This window comes from Eretmochelys imbricata, chromosome 10, assembly GCF_965152235.1.
Source record: "Eretmochelys imbricata isolate rEreImb1 chromosome 10, rEreImb1.hap1, whole genome shotgun sequence".
Lineage (NCBI taxonomy): Eukaryota > Metazoa > Chordata > Testudines > Cheloniidae > Eretmochelys > Eretmochelys imbricata.
The window spans coordinates 15,073,030-15,090,696 of record NC_135581.1 but is presented as its reverse complement, the minus strand read 5'-3'; the positions used below and the strand labels follow the sequence as shown (position 1 = coordinate 15,090,696).

Below are 17,667 nucleotides of genomic sequence, written 5' to 3'. Positions count from 1 at the left end.
CTTGGCACCAATCTGTATCGCTGGTACTGGCCAAGAGGAAGGGTAAAAGTCTGCCTCTGAGTTGCCTAAGGCTATTCCTTCAAACTCGCATTGGTGCCATGATTCTGTGAAACCCTATTCTTTTGATGCAGGGTTGCAGCATATGTCTTTATTGATCAGGACTGTTTCTTAAGTACATTTGGCATTGGTGTACTGTATGCCACCAAATCACTGCATTGCGATAAGAAGATATCTGCCGAGGCAGCTGCACTGGAACCATTGGTCACAGTATCATTGACATCGGTACTACCTCCTCTTTCTTCCCAGGCTATTTTTAAATCTTCTGCAGATCTAGCTATCACCCTGGAACTGGAATCCCCTTTGCTGAATCTCTCTCTTTATCTGTGATATCCAAACCTCTGCTTGGAGTCCAGAGTACCGAAGATGAACCTGTCTGCATTGATCCTCTATGGTAGTAGTGTCTACCTTTCATACCAAGGGGTTCTGAGTTTATGTTTCTACACTTTTAAATATCTGCACCTCCTTTAGAAGGATTCTGCTTATCTTCATAAGGCAGAAGATGTTGGCAGCAGATGTTGTTCTCCTAGGAGATCTTCTCATTTCTCAGTGTGGTTCCTGAGAGAAACCTTTAAAAGGAGTCACAGATCTCATGCTTCTGTCATGTTCCTTGGTTCCCATCTCTTTGGCACCATATGCCTTTACCTTCTGGGACGCAGTGGCCTTAATGTTCTGTGTGGAGTCCTCAGCCATTCCCTGCTCTGTGCCATATACAGCTGCATCAAGATCTAGAATAAGGTTGTCGTCTTCCTAAAATCCACCCCTCCACAACAAAACAACCCCAAACAAACCCACACCCCATCTCAGTCATTGCTCCAAGAGCTTCTTCGTGGTTCTAAACAGAAACTGTATAGTGATGAGGAAGACCTCCTCAAGGAATATGAGGACCAATCTGGTCATATCGGCTTTGTTGCCTGATGAAGATGTGACACCATCTACTACGTCAAAAATAGACCATTTTAAGGCCATGCAAGATAGAGATGTAAATATCTGTAAAAAGTTAATTGTTTAAATGATTAAAATTGTTTAATCGGTTAACTGATTAAAGGGAGAGGAGCTCAGGGCTGGGGGTCAGCCAGTCGGCCGGCCCGGGGCTGTGGATTAATGGTTAGGGTTGGTTAACCAGTAACACTAATACTTACCAGTTAACAGTTTAGTATTTTACATCACTAGTTCAAGATCTCCTTAGAAGAGTAGTGGACACTTGAGAGTTTCTGCTTGAGATCATTTTAAGAGAGCTCTCCTAAATTATTTGACATTTCCCAGGGTTGCTTAGCCATGCCTATTAATAAAGGCATTCTCAAGATAGCCAAGGGTCTGTGGCAGCCCGCACTTTCTAAAACAGCCACATCCAAGAGGGCTGACATAGATGCCCTGCTAGATAATCCTCGAGATCAGGAGATGCATCACACCAGGTCACTAGGGATGTTCACACAGTTCTACAGTTGTTTTCCAGACAAGGCCTTAACATCAGTTGAGACATGTCTGATTTCACCCCTACTGAATCCACAACATTTATATGGGTGGTGCTGGACTTCACATTGGCAATAGCATACATTCCTAAACAAAGACTTCTTTTCACGAGTCACCTCATTTCATACCTTCGATCTCATCTGAGAACGTCAGTAAGATTCTGCCTCAGTTTACTGGGTCATATGGCAGCTTTACTTATGTGACTCCATAAGTCCTCCAGTCTTTTCAGAGTTGGTTAAGAACAGTTTATGAGCCAGTCAGATACAACATGGACTTGCCTCTAGGCGTGCTACCAAAAGTGCTAACATCTCTGCGTTGGTGGATAGACCCTTAAAAATCTGCCAGGGAATTATGTTTCATCCACCACCCCCTTAAACTCTTGTGATGGATGCATTCAAACGATGCTGGGGTGCGCATGTGGACTTCCTCCGAATACAAGGCAAGTGATCCTAAGCAGAGCCTGTTACACATAAATGTACTGGAGCTGAGGGCATTCATCTAGCCTGGAAGGCATTTCTGCTTCTCCTTCTGGGCACCACCACTCAAAGCTGTTGCATTGTCCATCAAGATATTTGTTGTATGAAGAGTCCAGCGGGAGTGAGATCATGCCACTTCTGTCGGGAAGTGATACATCTATGAGAATGCTGCATCCTACATAAGATCATCCTAGTAGCTCTCCGTCTGTCAGGTACCCAGAAGTATTTGGCAGATCATCTAAGCAGAAAGAGCTCTGTCACGATTCACATGTGAGTGGGAGCTGAAAGACTGTTCTAAATCAAGTGTTGCTAAATAGAGAGTTCCCTGTTTGTTGGACCTGTTTGCTACCAGTGTGAACACAAAGTCTCCAATGTTCTCTTCCTGAACTCACTCCTCTTTGGGATCTATGGTAGTTGTATTTCTGATTTGGTGGGAGAAGAACCTGCTAAAATGTTTCTCTATTTCATTAATTCCCAAAGTCCTTAGAAAGATATATCAGGACAAAGCCCAGGTGGGAATGATCGCTCCAGCCTGGGTGGATCAGTTCTGGTATTCTGACATGATACATCTATCAATCGGGCCACTTCTGCTACTAAACCTCCCAGATGTCATTCTGCAGAAACAAGGCCTGGTGCTGCACACTGACCTGGCGTCTCTACATGTGACCAGCTGACTAAGGTCTTTAGATAGTGGCTGTACAAGAGCTTTTGATCCAGAGCAAAAAGAGAAGTGTGTTTCTGAGAAGTGTGTTTCAAGCTAAAAAGTTGTTTCTTGTTGTGGTCCATTGAGACACATTCAGCCCTTCTATTCCAGCTCTTTTGGACTATTTGCCTTTGAAACACTTGGGACTGTAGATTAACTCTGAGTCATGCGACCACTTTATCAGCATATCACCCATCTGTTGAGAGTCATTAAAAAGTGGTTTCAGATTTTCGTATAAAGCAGTTTATACACTTAACTGTAGTTTTTCCTAAATACCCTGTACAGGAAAGTCAGGAGAACCTCCACACACTTATAACTCTGTAGTATAGACCAGGTCTGCCTACCGAAGTTGCCTTACATCTACCTAATTATGTCAGTGTCTACGCTACAGCCTTGCTCCGCCGATGTAAGCGCCATACTACAGCGACATAACTCCACCTTCACGAGAGGCTTAAGTTGGTGTTGTTAGGGCGACGCAGTGTCTGTGTAGACACTGCATTACATACATGGGCTGTTGGCTGTCTTGTCAGTTTCATGGTAGGAGAGCTGGGTGGCTGTACCCCATTCCTGGCTGGGAACCTTGGCTGTCTTGTAAATTTCAGGGCTCCTTGCTGGAGCCCTGAAATGGACAAGGCTGCCTGGCTCCTGGCAGGGAGTGGGCTGGGAGGAGAAGCTGGATCAGCTGGACCCTGCTCCCCAGGGGTGAGAAGCCGCAGGCGGCTTACCCACCACTCCGGGCGGGAAATGGGGAGCAGACAGGGGAGGCAGCCAGCTGGGGCTCAGTTCCCCACACTACCGCTCCTAGATCAGTGCAAGCGTTCCTAGTGTAAGTCGATATAATATAGGTCAGCTTAGTTTCTAGTGTAGACGTACCATTAGATAGTCTTAGGGCTGTGTCCTTTTATCTTTCCAGAACAAAGCCATTTCTGAAATCATCCAGACTTTTTGTGGCTTTTGATGATAAGTCTACAGTGCAGGTTGTTTTCTCTGAAAGACTCTTAAGTGGGTTACAGTCTGCATTTAGATTTCCTATACATTAAACAAACAACCTCTTTCTTCTCAAGGTAGAAGTGCTCTACTAGTTCTCAGTCAACTTCTGTTTCTTGTTTCAGGGGAGACTATTTCTGAGATTTATAAGATTGCTAAATGTATGCACAGAACTCCAATTAGCTGTCATTGCTCCTTTGTGGCAGTTTCAAGATCAGATGCTCAGTTTGGTAGGGCTCTCCTACAGTCACTTTTAGGTAGGGCTCCTCTCACCAACCTCCTTAAGAGGTAACTGCTACTTAATCGCCTGTTGTGGGATCTGTATGGACAAATGCATGAAGAAAAAAGAGAGGTTACTTGCCTCACAATAACTGGAGTCTTTGAAGATGGTTTTTGTCCACATGGATCTCATCTGTCCTCCTTCCCACTCATGTGGAGTCCTTACCTGCTTATTCTGTATTAGTGAAAGAACTTAGTGGGGCTGCTCCATTATTTATATTCTTTGGGGAATGCAAAGGTGTATCCAGCAAATGTTCAGTCCCAGTGGACACTGGTGGTTCAGAGTTTGTGGGCTCACAGCTACAATGGGATCCATACGCACAAAAGCATCCCGAAGAACTCCAGAAACGAAAGTAAGCTCTTTTCTGAAGAATTTAGTAGTATTACAAAATACTTTCCTCATGGACAACCTACCTAATTCTCAATTACTGAGGGACAATATGCACTCATTATATTTTGCTTTCCACAACCAAATCTCTGTACAGCTTTTCATGAGTGATGTACCCAAGTATTCGGATTCTAATATCTAAACTGTATTGTTAAATCTATTCACCTAAATTTGGGTTATTGCTGATTATGTACTCTATGTATCATGTAACTTTAAAAACAAACCTGTATTTGTGGATAGTCTAAGCACTATACCCAGATGTACAGACACTTTTCTCAACCTAAGTATTATATCATTTTGTTAACATTAGCTTTAATACATTTTTTTAAATCTGTTTCTCTTCTTTAAAATTTCTGCCTTGTGTGTGTGTGTGTATGTGTGTGTGTGTAGAATCGATACTTTGAGAATCCTCAGGTGATCCCAGAGAATACTGTTCCTTCCCCAGAAATGGTTGGTATGATCACAACAATTGCGGTGAAAGTAAATCCTGAACGGGATGACAGTGAAACAAGAACAGTGAGTATTTTGACCAGGTGACCTCAAAAACTGAGTACCTGTAAAATTGTCTATATGTTAAAGATAAAATCTTACTGAAAACAACTAAACAGATAAAAGGCATTCAAACTTATTAGCCATAGAGGTAGGAACAGAAGATACTCCTTTTACAATGGGCACATTGCATAATTTGCCTGCAGCCAACTCCCAATGAAGTTAACAGAAAAACTCCTATTGACTTGATGTGGAGTTGGATCAGGCCCTGTGTAAGTTGTGACCTCACATGATGGAGAAAATTAAAAAAAAAAAAAAAAAGCCTATTAGCGCATATAGTCTCTCTGTGGTAGGGTTTACCTGGTCTGGCTTTGGACCCTGCTGCTACCCTAAGTTTCCCTTTCCTCCCCAGTCAGTCATACTTCACACTGTTAGTGTTTTCTCAAAAATTCTCCCCTTGTGGGAGAATTTTATTACCATAAAGTTCAAAACAGCCCACACCTTTCACCCAGCCTACCTAGCTGGCTCTTGCTCCTAACAGGCTTCTTTCCTGGGCCTTCTACCTAGGAGTTCTAGAGAGTTACTCAGTCTCTGCCACCTCACTGACCCTTTCCAGATAGTGCTCCCTGTTCTTTGATGGAGTGGTTCCTCCAGAGTTTGTTCTCCCTGAATGGTCACCAGCTGCTCTTATGTTTCCTAGCAGGTCTGATTCTTAGTCACATGCTCTGTCACATGACTATTGTATTCACTCCCTCCACCCCGGAGATTGGCTAAGCCTAGCCCAGGTGCAATTGAGCTCCAACCCTCTTAAAGGGATAGTTCGCAGGTGGCACCATCTCTAATGGCTATGATTCTATGTCTTGAATTACCCAAAAGTAGCAGGTATATTGAAAAATATTCTGTTAAAAATGTGTATGTGACTCATTCTTCTTGCTGTTGGGAGTTGTACTTATCAAAGCTGCATTTAAAATGCAAATGTAGTTGCAGATCAAGAAAAGTCTGCATAGAATTTTTGTTTGGCCAAAGAATAAAGCTTCCATATAATATCATGCTCTCTGAAATTAAATATTGTTTAACCCTGAATGTTTAATTATTAAAAGGAATGATAAATAATGTACATGTTTTTTATGAAGGGATTAATTATCAGGTTTTTTTTGTACTTTTTTCTTTTGAAAAGGAATGAAAATTTTAAAAATATTTTTACCTCTTTCAGCATTCTATAATTCCCAGAGGGTCTCTCTCCTTGAAAGTGTTGGCTGAGCTTCCCATTATTGTTGTTCTAATGTATCAGGTTAGTACAATATCTTGCATGTGAATATTTTATTATTGCTTATTCAGATTGTTAGTTAAAATGGATGTAAGATCTTGTGGCAAAAGCCACCAGGATGATGATGATCCATTCTGATGTGCTCTCAAATAATTTGCTGAGCACAAATGTGAAAAATGTAGGTATTTGATTTTGTTTTCAAGTTGTTATTTCTTTTTAGCTCTACAAACTGAACATTCATAATGTGGTGGCTGAATTTGTGCCCTTGATCATGAACACTATTATAATACAGGTATCCTCGCAAGCAAGGTAAGACTATCTTAACAAACAATTTCAGTTGAATCTGGGTCATATTGGTGATAGATCTAAGTATGACTCATGCTCTGTAGTGTAGTGTGGTGTGTGTGTGTGTGTGGGGGGGGGGGATTCTTTTCTTCCTTGACTTAGAAGTAACACAAGAACCAGAGGTAACCCAATGAAATAAATAGGCAGCAGGTTTAAAGCAAACTTAAAGTACTTTTTTCACACCATGCACAGTCAACCTGTGGAACTCATTGCCAGAGGCTGCTGAGAAGGCCAAAAGTTTAACTGCGTTCAAAAAAGAATTGGCCCTATCCTTCAGAACTTTTCTGTCAGTGGCTATTGGCCAAGATGGTCAGGGATGTAACCCTATGCTCTCGGCTTTCCTAAACCTGACTGCCGGAAGCTGGGACTGAACAATAGGTAATAGTTCACTTGATAAATTGCCGTGTTCAGTTCATTGCCTCTGAAGCGTCTGGACCAGCCACTGTAAGAAGACAGGATACTGGGCTAGCTGGACCATTGGTCTGATCCAATATGGCCATTCTTATGTTCGTAGTTTACTAATAGCTAAATTTGCCATTTAAAAATGATCCAAAATCTTAAAAGGTAAATTTCTCTCAAAGCACATCTGCTTGCGTTTGGTTGCTTGCAACTACAATAAATGTCGGCTACTTTTGATTTAAAACTGTTCTATAATAAAATTATCCTGGCTCTCAGGAAATTAAGAGTCTTGGAATATTTCCATTCCAGGTCACTGGCCTGAATCTGTCCCAGGTCACTAGTGACCTAGACTGTCATCAGAACTGTCTCAGTTTGTTTTTAAGTGGACATCTAACAACATCACAATAATTGCTATTGCAGTGGGCAGTGTTTGCCGGGCCCCATATTTACACTCATGGAATCTCTGTCCTGCCACAAAACTAGTATTCTTGCTCTTCTTGGACCCATGAGAGCCTCCTGTCTAGGCAGAGCATTGAGATTCTGCCTGTTGGTTACTACTGTCTGCTTTAGAGAGACAGAGTGCCTGATAAGCAGCCAGTGGTTCTCTAAGGGGAAGGCGGAAGAGGCAGTCTATCCCAATCTTCCCAATTCTTTGAAGTGAGAGATTGCTTGAACGGCAAAAAGGTAGGGAGAGCATTCTTGACCTGAGGGAAAGTGGAGGTGACCCCTGGAGGAGGAGGTACGGACTCATGTATTCCATGTTGGTGTACCATCTTGGAATTCTGTAGAAAGTCAGAAACTGCCTGGTGGGCTGAAACGCATTAGAAAGCGCTCACATGCTGAGGGCTTTTTTAATATTAATTGCTCATTTTAATAAGTTAAAACCTTCAAATGCCTATCAACCTATTACAGAATTTCCGGTGTGCCACAGTGTATGCAGGGCCCTGATTATTTAACCCCTTTCTGCCTGAGGCTAAGCATCGAATGTGCAAGGAGCTGGAAATGTTAATGGTGGGTCTTCCCCTACTAGGTTTAGGCCCCTTTAGGGCAAAGAAGGGAAGGTTTGAGAGCCCAAGTATGCTCTACATTGGGTAAATTAACCATACAGCAAACTGAAGACCTTTCTGGCACTATTCATGAGCTCTAAACTCATTTCAAAAAGAGAGGAAGAACAAAATAAGCATAACACTTGTTCAATTCAATTTCAGGCAACACAAACTTTACAATAAGGAGCTGTATGCTGACTTTATTGCTGCCCAGATTAAAACATTATCCTTTTTGGCCTACATTATAAGAATATACCAGGTAGGTTATGCTAAAGATTATCCCTGTTATAGGTAATGTGAGTTCTGTTGCAGGGAAGCAGCCAGAGGAGAAGGAGTGGCACAGCATGCATCTGGGACTAGGGAGGGAGGAGACTTGTGCAGCAAATTTGGAGTTACAGGTTTCTTCTATTAGTGAAAGGTGTTTAGTTGTTTGTTTGTTTTTTTTAAATACAGAGGATCAGGTTCAAGTTTGCAGACAAACCTTCCAGCTGAAGAAAAGGTGTATAGAACAGTTACCTACTGAACTTCATTTTAATTTTTTTACAGGCAGAATTTTTAAAGAAAAAAAGTAGTGAATTTCTGCCAGATGGGACTATAGATAACTACGAATACAGAAAACTGAAAACAAAACAATTGTTTAAAACAACCTACATTGCAAATATAACTTGAGCATATTTACTTTACAGGATTTGGTGGCTAAGTATTCTCAGCAAATGGTAAAAGGAATGTTGCAGTTACTGTCCAATTGTCCAGCTGAAACGGCACATCTCCGAAAGGAGCTTCTGATAGCTGCTAAGCACATTCTTACCACAGACTTGAGGAGCCGTATGTATTTTTTTTTTTTAACGTGTGTAGAAACTGTAGATATCTCAAATCCATTCTGTTTGCTTGATACTTTGGGTTTCCTTTTTTTAAACCATTCGTAGTGATTTTAAAATTGCTTAAATTGGGCTGTATTGGATTGAGTTCTTTGGGTGGGGGTTACTGGGACAATTGTCAACAAAATTGTTCCTCGACATCTTTCTTTTGTCCCAGGCAAGGGAGCTTGTCCTATGTCCTAGAGTGGGATGGAGAACTGAGCAGGGTGCCCTGACAGCTCGTTCTTTTTTTTTTTTTTTTTTTTTAAAACCTGTGCATTGCCAAGTTGCTACTATACAGTGATAACATACCTAAACCCTAATCCTGCAACCACTGATGCATGCTTGACAAAAAGCACATGAGTAATTCAGTGACATCAGTGGGAATAGTCACTCACCTAAAAAGTGATCTTGCTTGGCTAATTGGGCTCGGTTCTTTTCTCCAGACAGAAGACCTCTTTCAGTCTGAACTAATGTAGGTTCTTTGGTAGATTTGTTCTTCATTCTTTTCTTTTGGAAGGATTGTTAAGTTTTAGACTTCTCAGAGTTTCAACTTTTATTTTTCCATCTTTGCTGTCTTGTTGGGAGGAGAAGAAAAAAAAAAAAACAGTCCGTGCGGATGGGTGGATTAGCTCACTGTGTGTGCTAACAAGGGTTTGCTGGTTCAGGTGCTAGAGCTGGGCTAGGGAGGTACAGAGGAATTACAGAATGTTTTCCTTAGGTTGTCCAAGCTTTTGAGTTTAGTATTGTAGTCATACATAAAACTGTTTTATTTTGGATGCCACATGTTTGCGAGGGATTCCTTATGCTTAAAATGGGGCCTAACGTGGGAACCAGTAATATATCTGAGTGGAAGAAATTTTCAAAGTGTAACCCCTACGCTGATTGACAGATCATATAGTACTTGTCATTATGGTTCTTCCCCCCCTTTCCGGCCCCCCCCCCTTTTTTTTTTTTTTTTGGAGCTCAGTCTTCTGAGAGGTGGGCAGGGGAGAGAAAAGATGTCCTCAGCCAGCCAGGCACCTGGTCCTCCCTCTCGATGCAAGAGCTGAACTTCTCTGCTCTGCTGCTTGTCTTATAGAGGGCCCTTCTGGCCCCAGATTGGCTGCTCCATCAGCCTCCCAATTGGCCGCTCCTCTGTAGCCACCCTAGGCTGCCCGGAGGACCTCGCTCTGCTCTATTCTGGGGCAGGGTAATGCAGGGCCACGAGGCCGCCAGCAGGGGGCCTCCAGACCTAGTCCACCCTGTCACAAATGGGTTTTAGGAAAACTTTGTAAGAGCTTTTGGCCTTAATATAAGTTGATAGCATCTCTTACATATATTACAAAATTATTTTTGAGGGATTCACCCCTCACGCTTAAGGTTACTTTATTTTTTTGTTATATAGAACTGGATTTTTTTTTTTTAATTTATACCAATTTTGTGGCTTTGAGTACATGCTAAAGTATACCATCTAGGGAGAAAATTAGTGCAAAATTCTTAAAGTTAAGTAAACAGACCTTTTTTCATTATGATATTGCTTTTTGTGTGCTTGAAAAATGACTTGCACAATAAATTCACTGTAGTCTGGCAGTGGTTAAGTACATTTGTTACTTGATGCAATGCTTAATTAGTTTTTGTTTTGTTTACTTATTTTCTTGGTGAGATATGTCGTGGTTTTTTTGTATTATAGAATTTATACCATGCATGGACAAGCTATTTGACGAATCTATTCTAATTGGCTCTGGATACACAGCTCGAGAGACACTGAGGTATGAGATTAAATTTGTGGTATCTGTCTGATTGCTTGTCACTGGTGGGTTTAGTGGTATTTCTTTAGTGTTTTCTGAATATACAAAGTTCTAAATCATTCACTCCATTATACTTGGGTATTGCGTGTGCTTAAGAAAAGACTTGTAAGTGTATTTAATACTGTGTGGTATCTAAACATAACTGGATGAGTTAAAGGCAAAATGGGAGCTTTTGGTGAGAATTGTCTTACTGTTTGAACTTGCTGTCCTAATACTGTTTAAATCAGGGCTTTACAGATGCACTAGTTGTGAGATGGAAACTTTGTGATGAGTGGAGGGGGATCTTCTCTACAAGTTTTTACAGAATATATGTACAGTATTGGGTTCCTGAAACTGCAAAGAATCTGAAACAATAAAGAGCAACAAACTGCATAAACTCCAAATCCTGGCCTCAGTACAAAGTTTAAGATTTTAAATCACCAGCTGAACATGTGAGCTTAAAATTCTCAATAAGTAATTAATTAAAAATAAATGGAATGTGTGTAGCTACTAGGATCTCAGATGAGAGACATGTCTGGTTTTTAGGACTTCTTACTGGACAATCAGAGAGCTGGATTTTAGGTTCTGTTAAGTAAGCAAGAAGAATTAACTTTAAAATATTGTTTTAAATTCAGTTATTAAGATGGACACGTTTCTTCAATGACTTAAGCTCATAAACAGTTTTTAAATGATTTTAAAAGCATTTCATTTTTCTAAAATGTATCAGATTTTTTAGTCATCCAAGTTTTTAATTTTTTTTATAAGTTAGTGTATTAGTATTAGTACTTTAATCTGAGTAAATCTTTCTGCATATGTACAGTAGGATACACAGAGAGTCCAATTGCCAGATGACAAGCATCATTTTTCAAATGGGGCTGCAACCCCTGCTTTTATTAAAATTCAAGCTTATATTTGCATACTTAATGGCATTTTGCATGTACAAATGGAGATTTTATTGCCACAACAGATGTTTGGTAAATTTTTCCTAGCATGGTCATTGTGTGCTGCCTTAAATGTGTCCCTACGTGCTAATGGTGTATAGAATAAAAATATGCATTTTCTTAAAATTTTTGAGCCCATGAATTACAAAAGTTTCTGAAACAGCTAACCAGGAACACTTTAAAAGTTATATTCTGTTACCTTAAAACAAGCTAACATTAAACCAAGCTATTTGTTGTGGAAGAGGGCATGTGCTTAGGACATCCTGGGAGAGGAGGAAGAAAAACTGGGGAGGGAATATTAGGGTTTAACAAGTTGTGTTGGCCTATTAGTGCTCCTATATTGAGGTACAAAGGAAATGTATAATCATTTGTATACAGGAAAGAATCAAATACATCATTATGCTGAGAGCTAAATGTGAATGCACAAATAAAGCTATTACAATTTGAATTTTAATATTTAATAGTTATTAATGTAGTAACAATGAATGATATCTGAGGAGCAACATACTATAACTGTATAATCAATAAGAAAAGGAGTATTTGTGGCACCTTAGAGACTAACCAATTTATTTGAGCATAAGCTTTTGTGAGCTACAGCTCACTTCATCGAATGTGATGTCTTTTTATTCCTTTTTTTATCCATAGGCCACTTGCATATAGTACACTGGCAGATCTGGTACATCATGTCCGTCAGCATTTACCACTCAATGATCTCTCCCTTGCTGTCCAGTTATTTGCCAAGAACATTGATGATGAGTCATTACCTAGCAGTATCCAGACTATGTCTTGCAAGCTTCTTCTAAACTTGGTAGACTGTATCCGTTCCAAAAGTGAACAAGAAAATGGAAATGGCAGAGATATTCTTATGAGGATGTTAGAGGTATTGATTTGGATGAGAAGTTTAATACTGGAATGATATATAAATGATCATCCAATCTCTTAATCTTTATTACTATATTGACAAATGCTTCTTGATACTCTCTCACATCCACCCCCTTGGGAAGGAGAACATACAGGAGTAGCAGGACTGAAATACACCACCTAGTCTTTATTGCGCTGAGCAGTGTACAGTTCCAGATAATTCAGAGGAAGGATTTTAAAACTTGTGCAGTATCTTAACCTGAAGGGACATTCCTTTTTGTCACCAGCTGGTGTTCAGCTTATGTTTGACAGCTGGAAAATTGAATTGCGATTTAGTTGGAGGTCCTCCGCATCCCTTTTTAGAATACTGGGTGTGTCCCCATTCCTTTCTGTTTAATAAATACCTTCTTTAGGTTCCCTTGTTATAATGCCCATCTTTCCAGCTGAATATTGGATGGGAGTTCCTAAAGAACCTGTCTTCACAACTCCTTTATATACTGGGAGTTTTGCTGTGCTAAATTGAGCATCCATTACCTTTCAAGGGTGAAGCATACTTCCTCTGTAGAACCTTGTTTACATTGAGGTTTGTGTGGCTATCTCCCACTGCTGTGTTAGTGTCCGTGAAGCTCTAACTGCTAGTTGCAGTCAGGGTGTTTAAAGTAGAAAGGCCTCCAGTGCTTCTACCGCCATATGATCTGGACTTTCTCTGAGCAATATTTTATACAACATGGTTAGTTTAACAGCTGGAGACTTTTACAAAGACCTCCAGGTGAACATGGCCTTGGTCTTGAGGTATGAGAGCAGCCCTGGGAATCAAAGCCAGGTCAGTCTCATAGCAGTTCAAGGCTGTGGCATCATAGTCTTTGTCTCCTGGGCAGGCAGGCCCAGAGATATTGTGATCCCTGGAGATTTTGGTTTTTCTCCCTTCCCTGTCTTCTCTCTAATCTGTTTATAATGACAGCTTATATCATGGCTCAAGCTGCCTGGGGAGGGAGGGGGGTGATGAAGGGTGGGGTGGGGGCTGGGTTGTGGACATGGCTGCTTTGAAATTTAGTCAGCACCACTCCTGAACTATGTCATAGCAGAGTAACAGGAATTACTGCTTAGGCTAGGCTTGGCTAGGTTTTTAGTCTACAGTTGGCAGTTTTTCATGGATTGTAAGGCATGCTTTCACTCAAAACACAAAGTAGATCTGACCCTATATATGAAGATTCTTTAATATTAGATGGTATTCAGTAGTGTAGTGGACTGGCAGTGTCTGTGTTCCAGTTATCTATGATTTTGCCCATTTATCAAACTGGAAGTTAAAATTTAGAAAAATAATCAATTAATTAAATAGTGAAAGCTAGGAGCTCTACAGGTATTACTCTAGGATTATGTATGACTGTTCTAATTTTTGTTTGAAAAATATTGTTCTCTGATGTCAGACAGATCAGGCAAGTAACCATAATGAGCTCAGATCTCAGTTGGGGGGCTTAATTAGTCTTCAAGTATTATTACTTTTGGAATGTGTTAAGGTAAATCAAATATCATCAATCCACTTTTAGAAGAGAATTTGAACAGTGATCGCTTGAATTATTATGAGGCTATTTGATATTTCTGAGATCTTGAGTATAATTTTTATTAACCCAGCAGTCTTGGTCTGAAGCGGTTTAACCCTAACGTTGATATACTAGAAACAATCTTCAAAATTAATTCATTCCCTCCCCCCCCCCCCCTTTTTTTCTTCTTTCCTGCCGCAGGTTTTTGTTCTGAAATTTCATACTATAGCACGGTACCAGCTTTCTGTCATTTTTAAAAAGTGTAAGCCACAGTCTGAACTTGGTGCAGCTGAAGCAGCTTTACCTGGAGTACCGACAGGAGCAAATGCAGCTCCTGTTCCATCCCTTGCCCCTGCCACTCCTGTGGCCCCAGCACCTGTGTTTGAAAAACAAGGGGAAAAAGAGAAAGAAGATAAGCAGACGTTCCAGGTCACAGATTGCAGAAGCTTGGTAAAAACTTTGGTCTGCGGTGTCAAGACAATTACATGGGGCATAACATCATGCAAAGCACCTGGTGGTAATACTACACAATATTTAATTACATCCACTTTTAATTTTGCACTTTATAACATAAAATCAAACTATCTTTGTAATAGAGATAAACTTTGCTTATTCTTTCCTTCATCCAGAAGCACAGTTCATCCCTAACAAACAATTGCAGCCAAAGGAGACACAGATCTATATAAAGTTGGTGAAATATGCAATGCAAGCTTTGGATATTTATCAGGTATGTAGTCTGGCCAGGGCATAATTGTCACTTTTATATACAAAAGCTCTGTATACTGTGTTTTTAATGCAGAATATTTTTGATCCATGTATGAAAATGAAGTCCATGGGGCTATATTTATTTACCTACGTTTTGGGGTTTTTTGTTTTTGTATGTGTGGAATTTATGATGTTTGAAATGCTTCTGCTATAGAATTTCATTAATTTAAAGACTCACGAAGTGCTTGGTGGTCTGTGAGGAAAAATGTATATTTTGTCAAGAAATATTCTATGGTCCGTGTTATGTTGGAGGTCAGTGTAGAATCTATGAAATAAATACAATCCTCCCTTCAAAAATTCATGAAGGGATTCACTTACCATATGTCTAACTGAAATCTGTAGTTTAAAGGCAGACTTAGTATGAAATTATGTAATTGCCCAAATATAATGTGATGTTATCTTTGTCTCCTCCCCATTCCACTCTTGACTTGGTGATTTTTAATTTTATAATTGTGCTTAAAGTATTTTCTGAAAGCTTCCCAGGGCTGGGGCATTGTTGTCTTGCATGTAAGGCACTGTGTACCAACTGGCTTTCTATATAGATATTTTGAGAATAAGAGGGAAATTGTTCATGTTGTGACAGCATTACTTAACTATGTGCTAACTTTGCTGCATTAGGTCCAAATAGCAGGAAATGGCCAGACGTATATTCGAGTTGCGAATTGTCAGACAGTCAGGATGAAAGAGGAAAAGGAGGTCCTGGAACATTTTGCTGGTGTCTTCACAATGATGAATCCTTTAACTTTTAAAGAAATCTTTCAAACTACTGTTCCTTATCTGGTGGAAAGAATCTCAAAAAACTATGCCCTTCAGGTAAATGGCTTTACTTTATACAACGGTGAGGCATAGCCGTTTTTGCTCTAAATCAGACTTCATTTTTGGTTTTAATTCAGATAATTGAAATTAACTTTTAAGGTATTTTTACAATTGAAGAAACAATATAAATATTCTGCAAAGAAAGATTTTATTTTCTACAGTTATTGCTGCGTAGGTAAAATTTAAACCATGTAACTTAAATTTAAGCATTTCAAGTTAACAGTGAAAGTATCAGTGGACTGTGTTATTCAAGTGCTGAATGTGGGTTTTTGAGTTGTGCAGAAAGTAGTAACCTAGAGCAGTGGTTCTCAACCAGGGGCCCACCAAGCAGGGTCAGCATTAGACTTGCTGGGCCCAGGGCAGAAAGCCGAAGCCCCACCGCATAGGTCTGAAGCCTATGGCCCTGAGCCCCACCACATGAGGCTGAAGCCTGAGCAATGGAGCTTCGCGCGGGGGGTCCTGTGGCATAGGGCCCTGGGCATTGCCCTGCTTGCTGCCTCCTAACTCTGGCCCTGGCTTTTATGTGCCAAAAACCAGTTGTTGTGGCATAGGTAGACTGTGGAGTTTTTATAGCATGGAGGGGGGGCCTCAGAAACAACAAGGTTGAGAACCCCTAACCTAGAGCTCTCATCTACTGTCCTTCAGTATTAATTCCCTTAGACTGCAATGTGATATTAATACTTGTGCCATAACTATTGGAGCTGGGCCAGTTAAGTGAAAAGTTTGCTGTGTTGCACAGGGAACAGGATAACTTATCCTTTGTGGATAATGTAAACTGAGTCACTGGTGGTGGAACAGCAACAGCAGGGACTACTTGTGGTTTTTTTTTTTTTTTTTTTTTCAAATGGGAGCAAGTTGACTTTCCCTATGTTGCTTTCATAATGCAATTACTATTGCCCTATTTGCTTCTTTTGACAGATTGTTGCTAATTCCTTTTTGGCAAACCTTACCACCTCTGCCCTTTTTGCTACAATTCTGGTGGAGTATCTTCTAGATCGGCTGCCAGAAATGGGCTCGAATGTGGAGCTGTCCAATCTGTATCTCAAGCTGTTCAAGCTGGTCTTTGGCTCCGTTTCACTATTTGCAGCTGAAAATGAGCAAATGCTGAAGGTAAAGTTCATTTTGACAAAGGGAGGGAAAATATTCCAATTTGTGTTTGCATTTTTCTAAACTGTTTTTAGCAATAAAATGCCTTTCCTGAAATGACCATTTTAACATTTGAAAAATGTTCTATGTTTTCAACTTCCCCTCCCCCCCATCAACAAAAAACCCTTCCATTAATGACAGTTTGCGGGATCACTATAAAAGGACTGGTTGAGTGCTGTCTAGATAGAGCAGTTTAGTCTTACTTATGGATTACTAATTTTACTTGCTTCTTTGTAAGGCAACAGTAATCCGAAACAATATGCATGTAATGTGCTACGTTTCCCCTCACCTGTCATCAAAATCAAGGTCACTTAGATTTTATAAACTGCAAATCCAATTTAAATGGTATGATTTACTGCCTTCACAGTTCCATGCTTCTGTTATATTTTTGTTTCAACAGAATTGATGATGTGGCCTTGAGTAGACAATTTAATTGAATGATGAAAGCTATTCACAGCAGTTGTGTAGCAGAGTACAGGGCTTTCAGATGTTAATAAAACCTATAATTATTTCACTATTCATACCTGGGATGAGACAGTCCTGATATCTCCTTGCAATTTTTAATAAGTTTCCACAAGCTATTAGTGCCCTACATTCTAAGACGACCGTAACCAGAATTGCAATTTTCTAATTGCAGAGAGATTAAAAAAAATATGGATTGCTTTTAAAAAATTAGTGAATGTAGTGCTCATGAAAGTGAAGGCTTTAATGATAGAGCTAGACCTAGAGCAAGAGGATGCTGTAGAAGTTCTCTGCTAATTTACCTTTGATATTTCTGCTAGTCCATCCTTAAGGTTCTTTGGAGCACAGACTGCCAGTTATGTCAGATTTAGTGTTTTGTTTTGTGCTTAGTAGCAGGATAAGTGAGCAAACTCTCTCTTTCATTTGTGACTAATGTGAACCCATGTTTCCAGTGGTTGAGAATGATACATTTCTTAACTCTAATTCAGATAATCTCTTTCTATATTTTTAATGTTTAACCTTTAGCAGCCTCTCTGTTAAGCTTGTGTTTCTGCTGCTCACCTATATCAAAAGTATTTGGGGTAATCAATGAAGGTTATT

At 40.1% G+C, this 17,667-nt stretch overlaps 1 protein-coding gene across 6 annotated transcripts in view; it reads left to right on the top strand.

Moving 5' to 3' along the window:
- Positions 1-17,667, top strand: part of TRRAP (transformation/transcription domain associated protein) — a 154,257-nt gene that overhangs the window by 9,198 nt on the left and 127,392 nt on the right. For all 6 annotated transcript variants that reach the window (XM_077829206.1, XM_077829205.1, XM_077829202.1 and 3 more), the window contains exons 8-18: positions 4,754-4,879; positions 6,066-6,143; positions 6,340-6,428; positions 8,072-8,168; positions 8,596-8,734; positions 10,439-10,517; positions 12,122-12,356; positions 14,080-14,395; positions 14,508-14,605; positions 15,262-15,456; positions 16,378-16,569. In XM_077829206.1, coding sequence (XP_077685332.1) covers positions 4,754-4,879; positions 6,066-6,143; positions 6,340-6,428; positions 8,072-8,168; positions 8,596-8,734; positions 10,439-10,517; positions 12,122-12,356; positions 14,080-14,395; positions 14,508-14,605; positions 15,262-15,456; positions 16,378-16,569 — 1,644 coding nt within the window. The remainder of the gene's footprint in view (positions 1-4,753; positions 4,880-6,065; positions 6,144-6,339; positions 6,429-8,071; positions 8,169-8,595; positions 8,735-10,438; positions 10,518-12,121; positions 12,357-14,079; positions 14,396-14,507; positions 14,606-15,261; positions 15,457-16,377; positions 16,570-17,667) is intronic.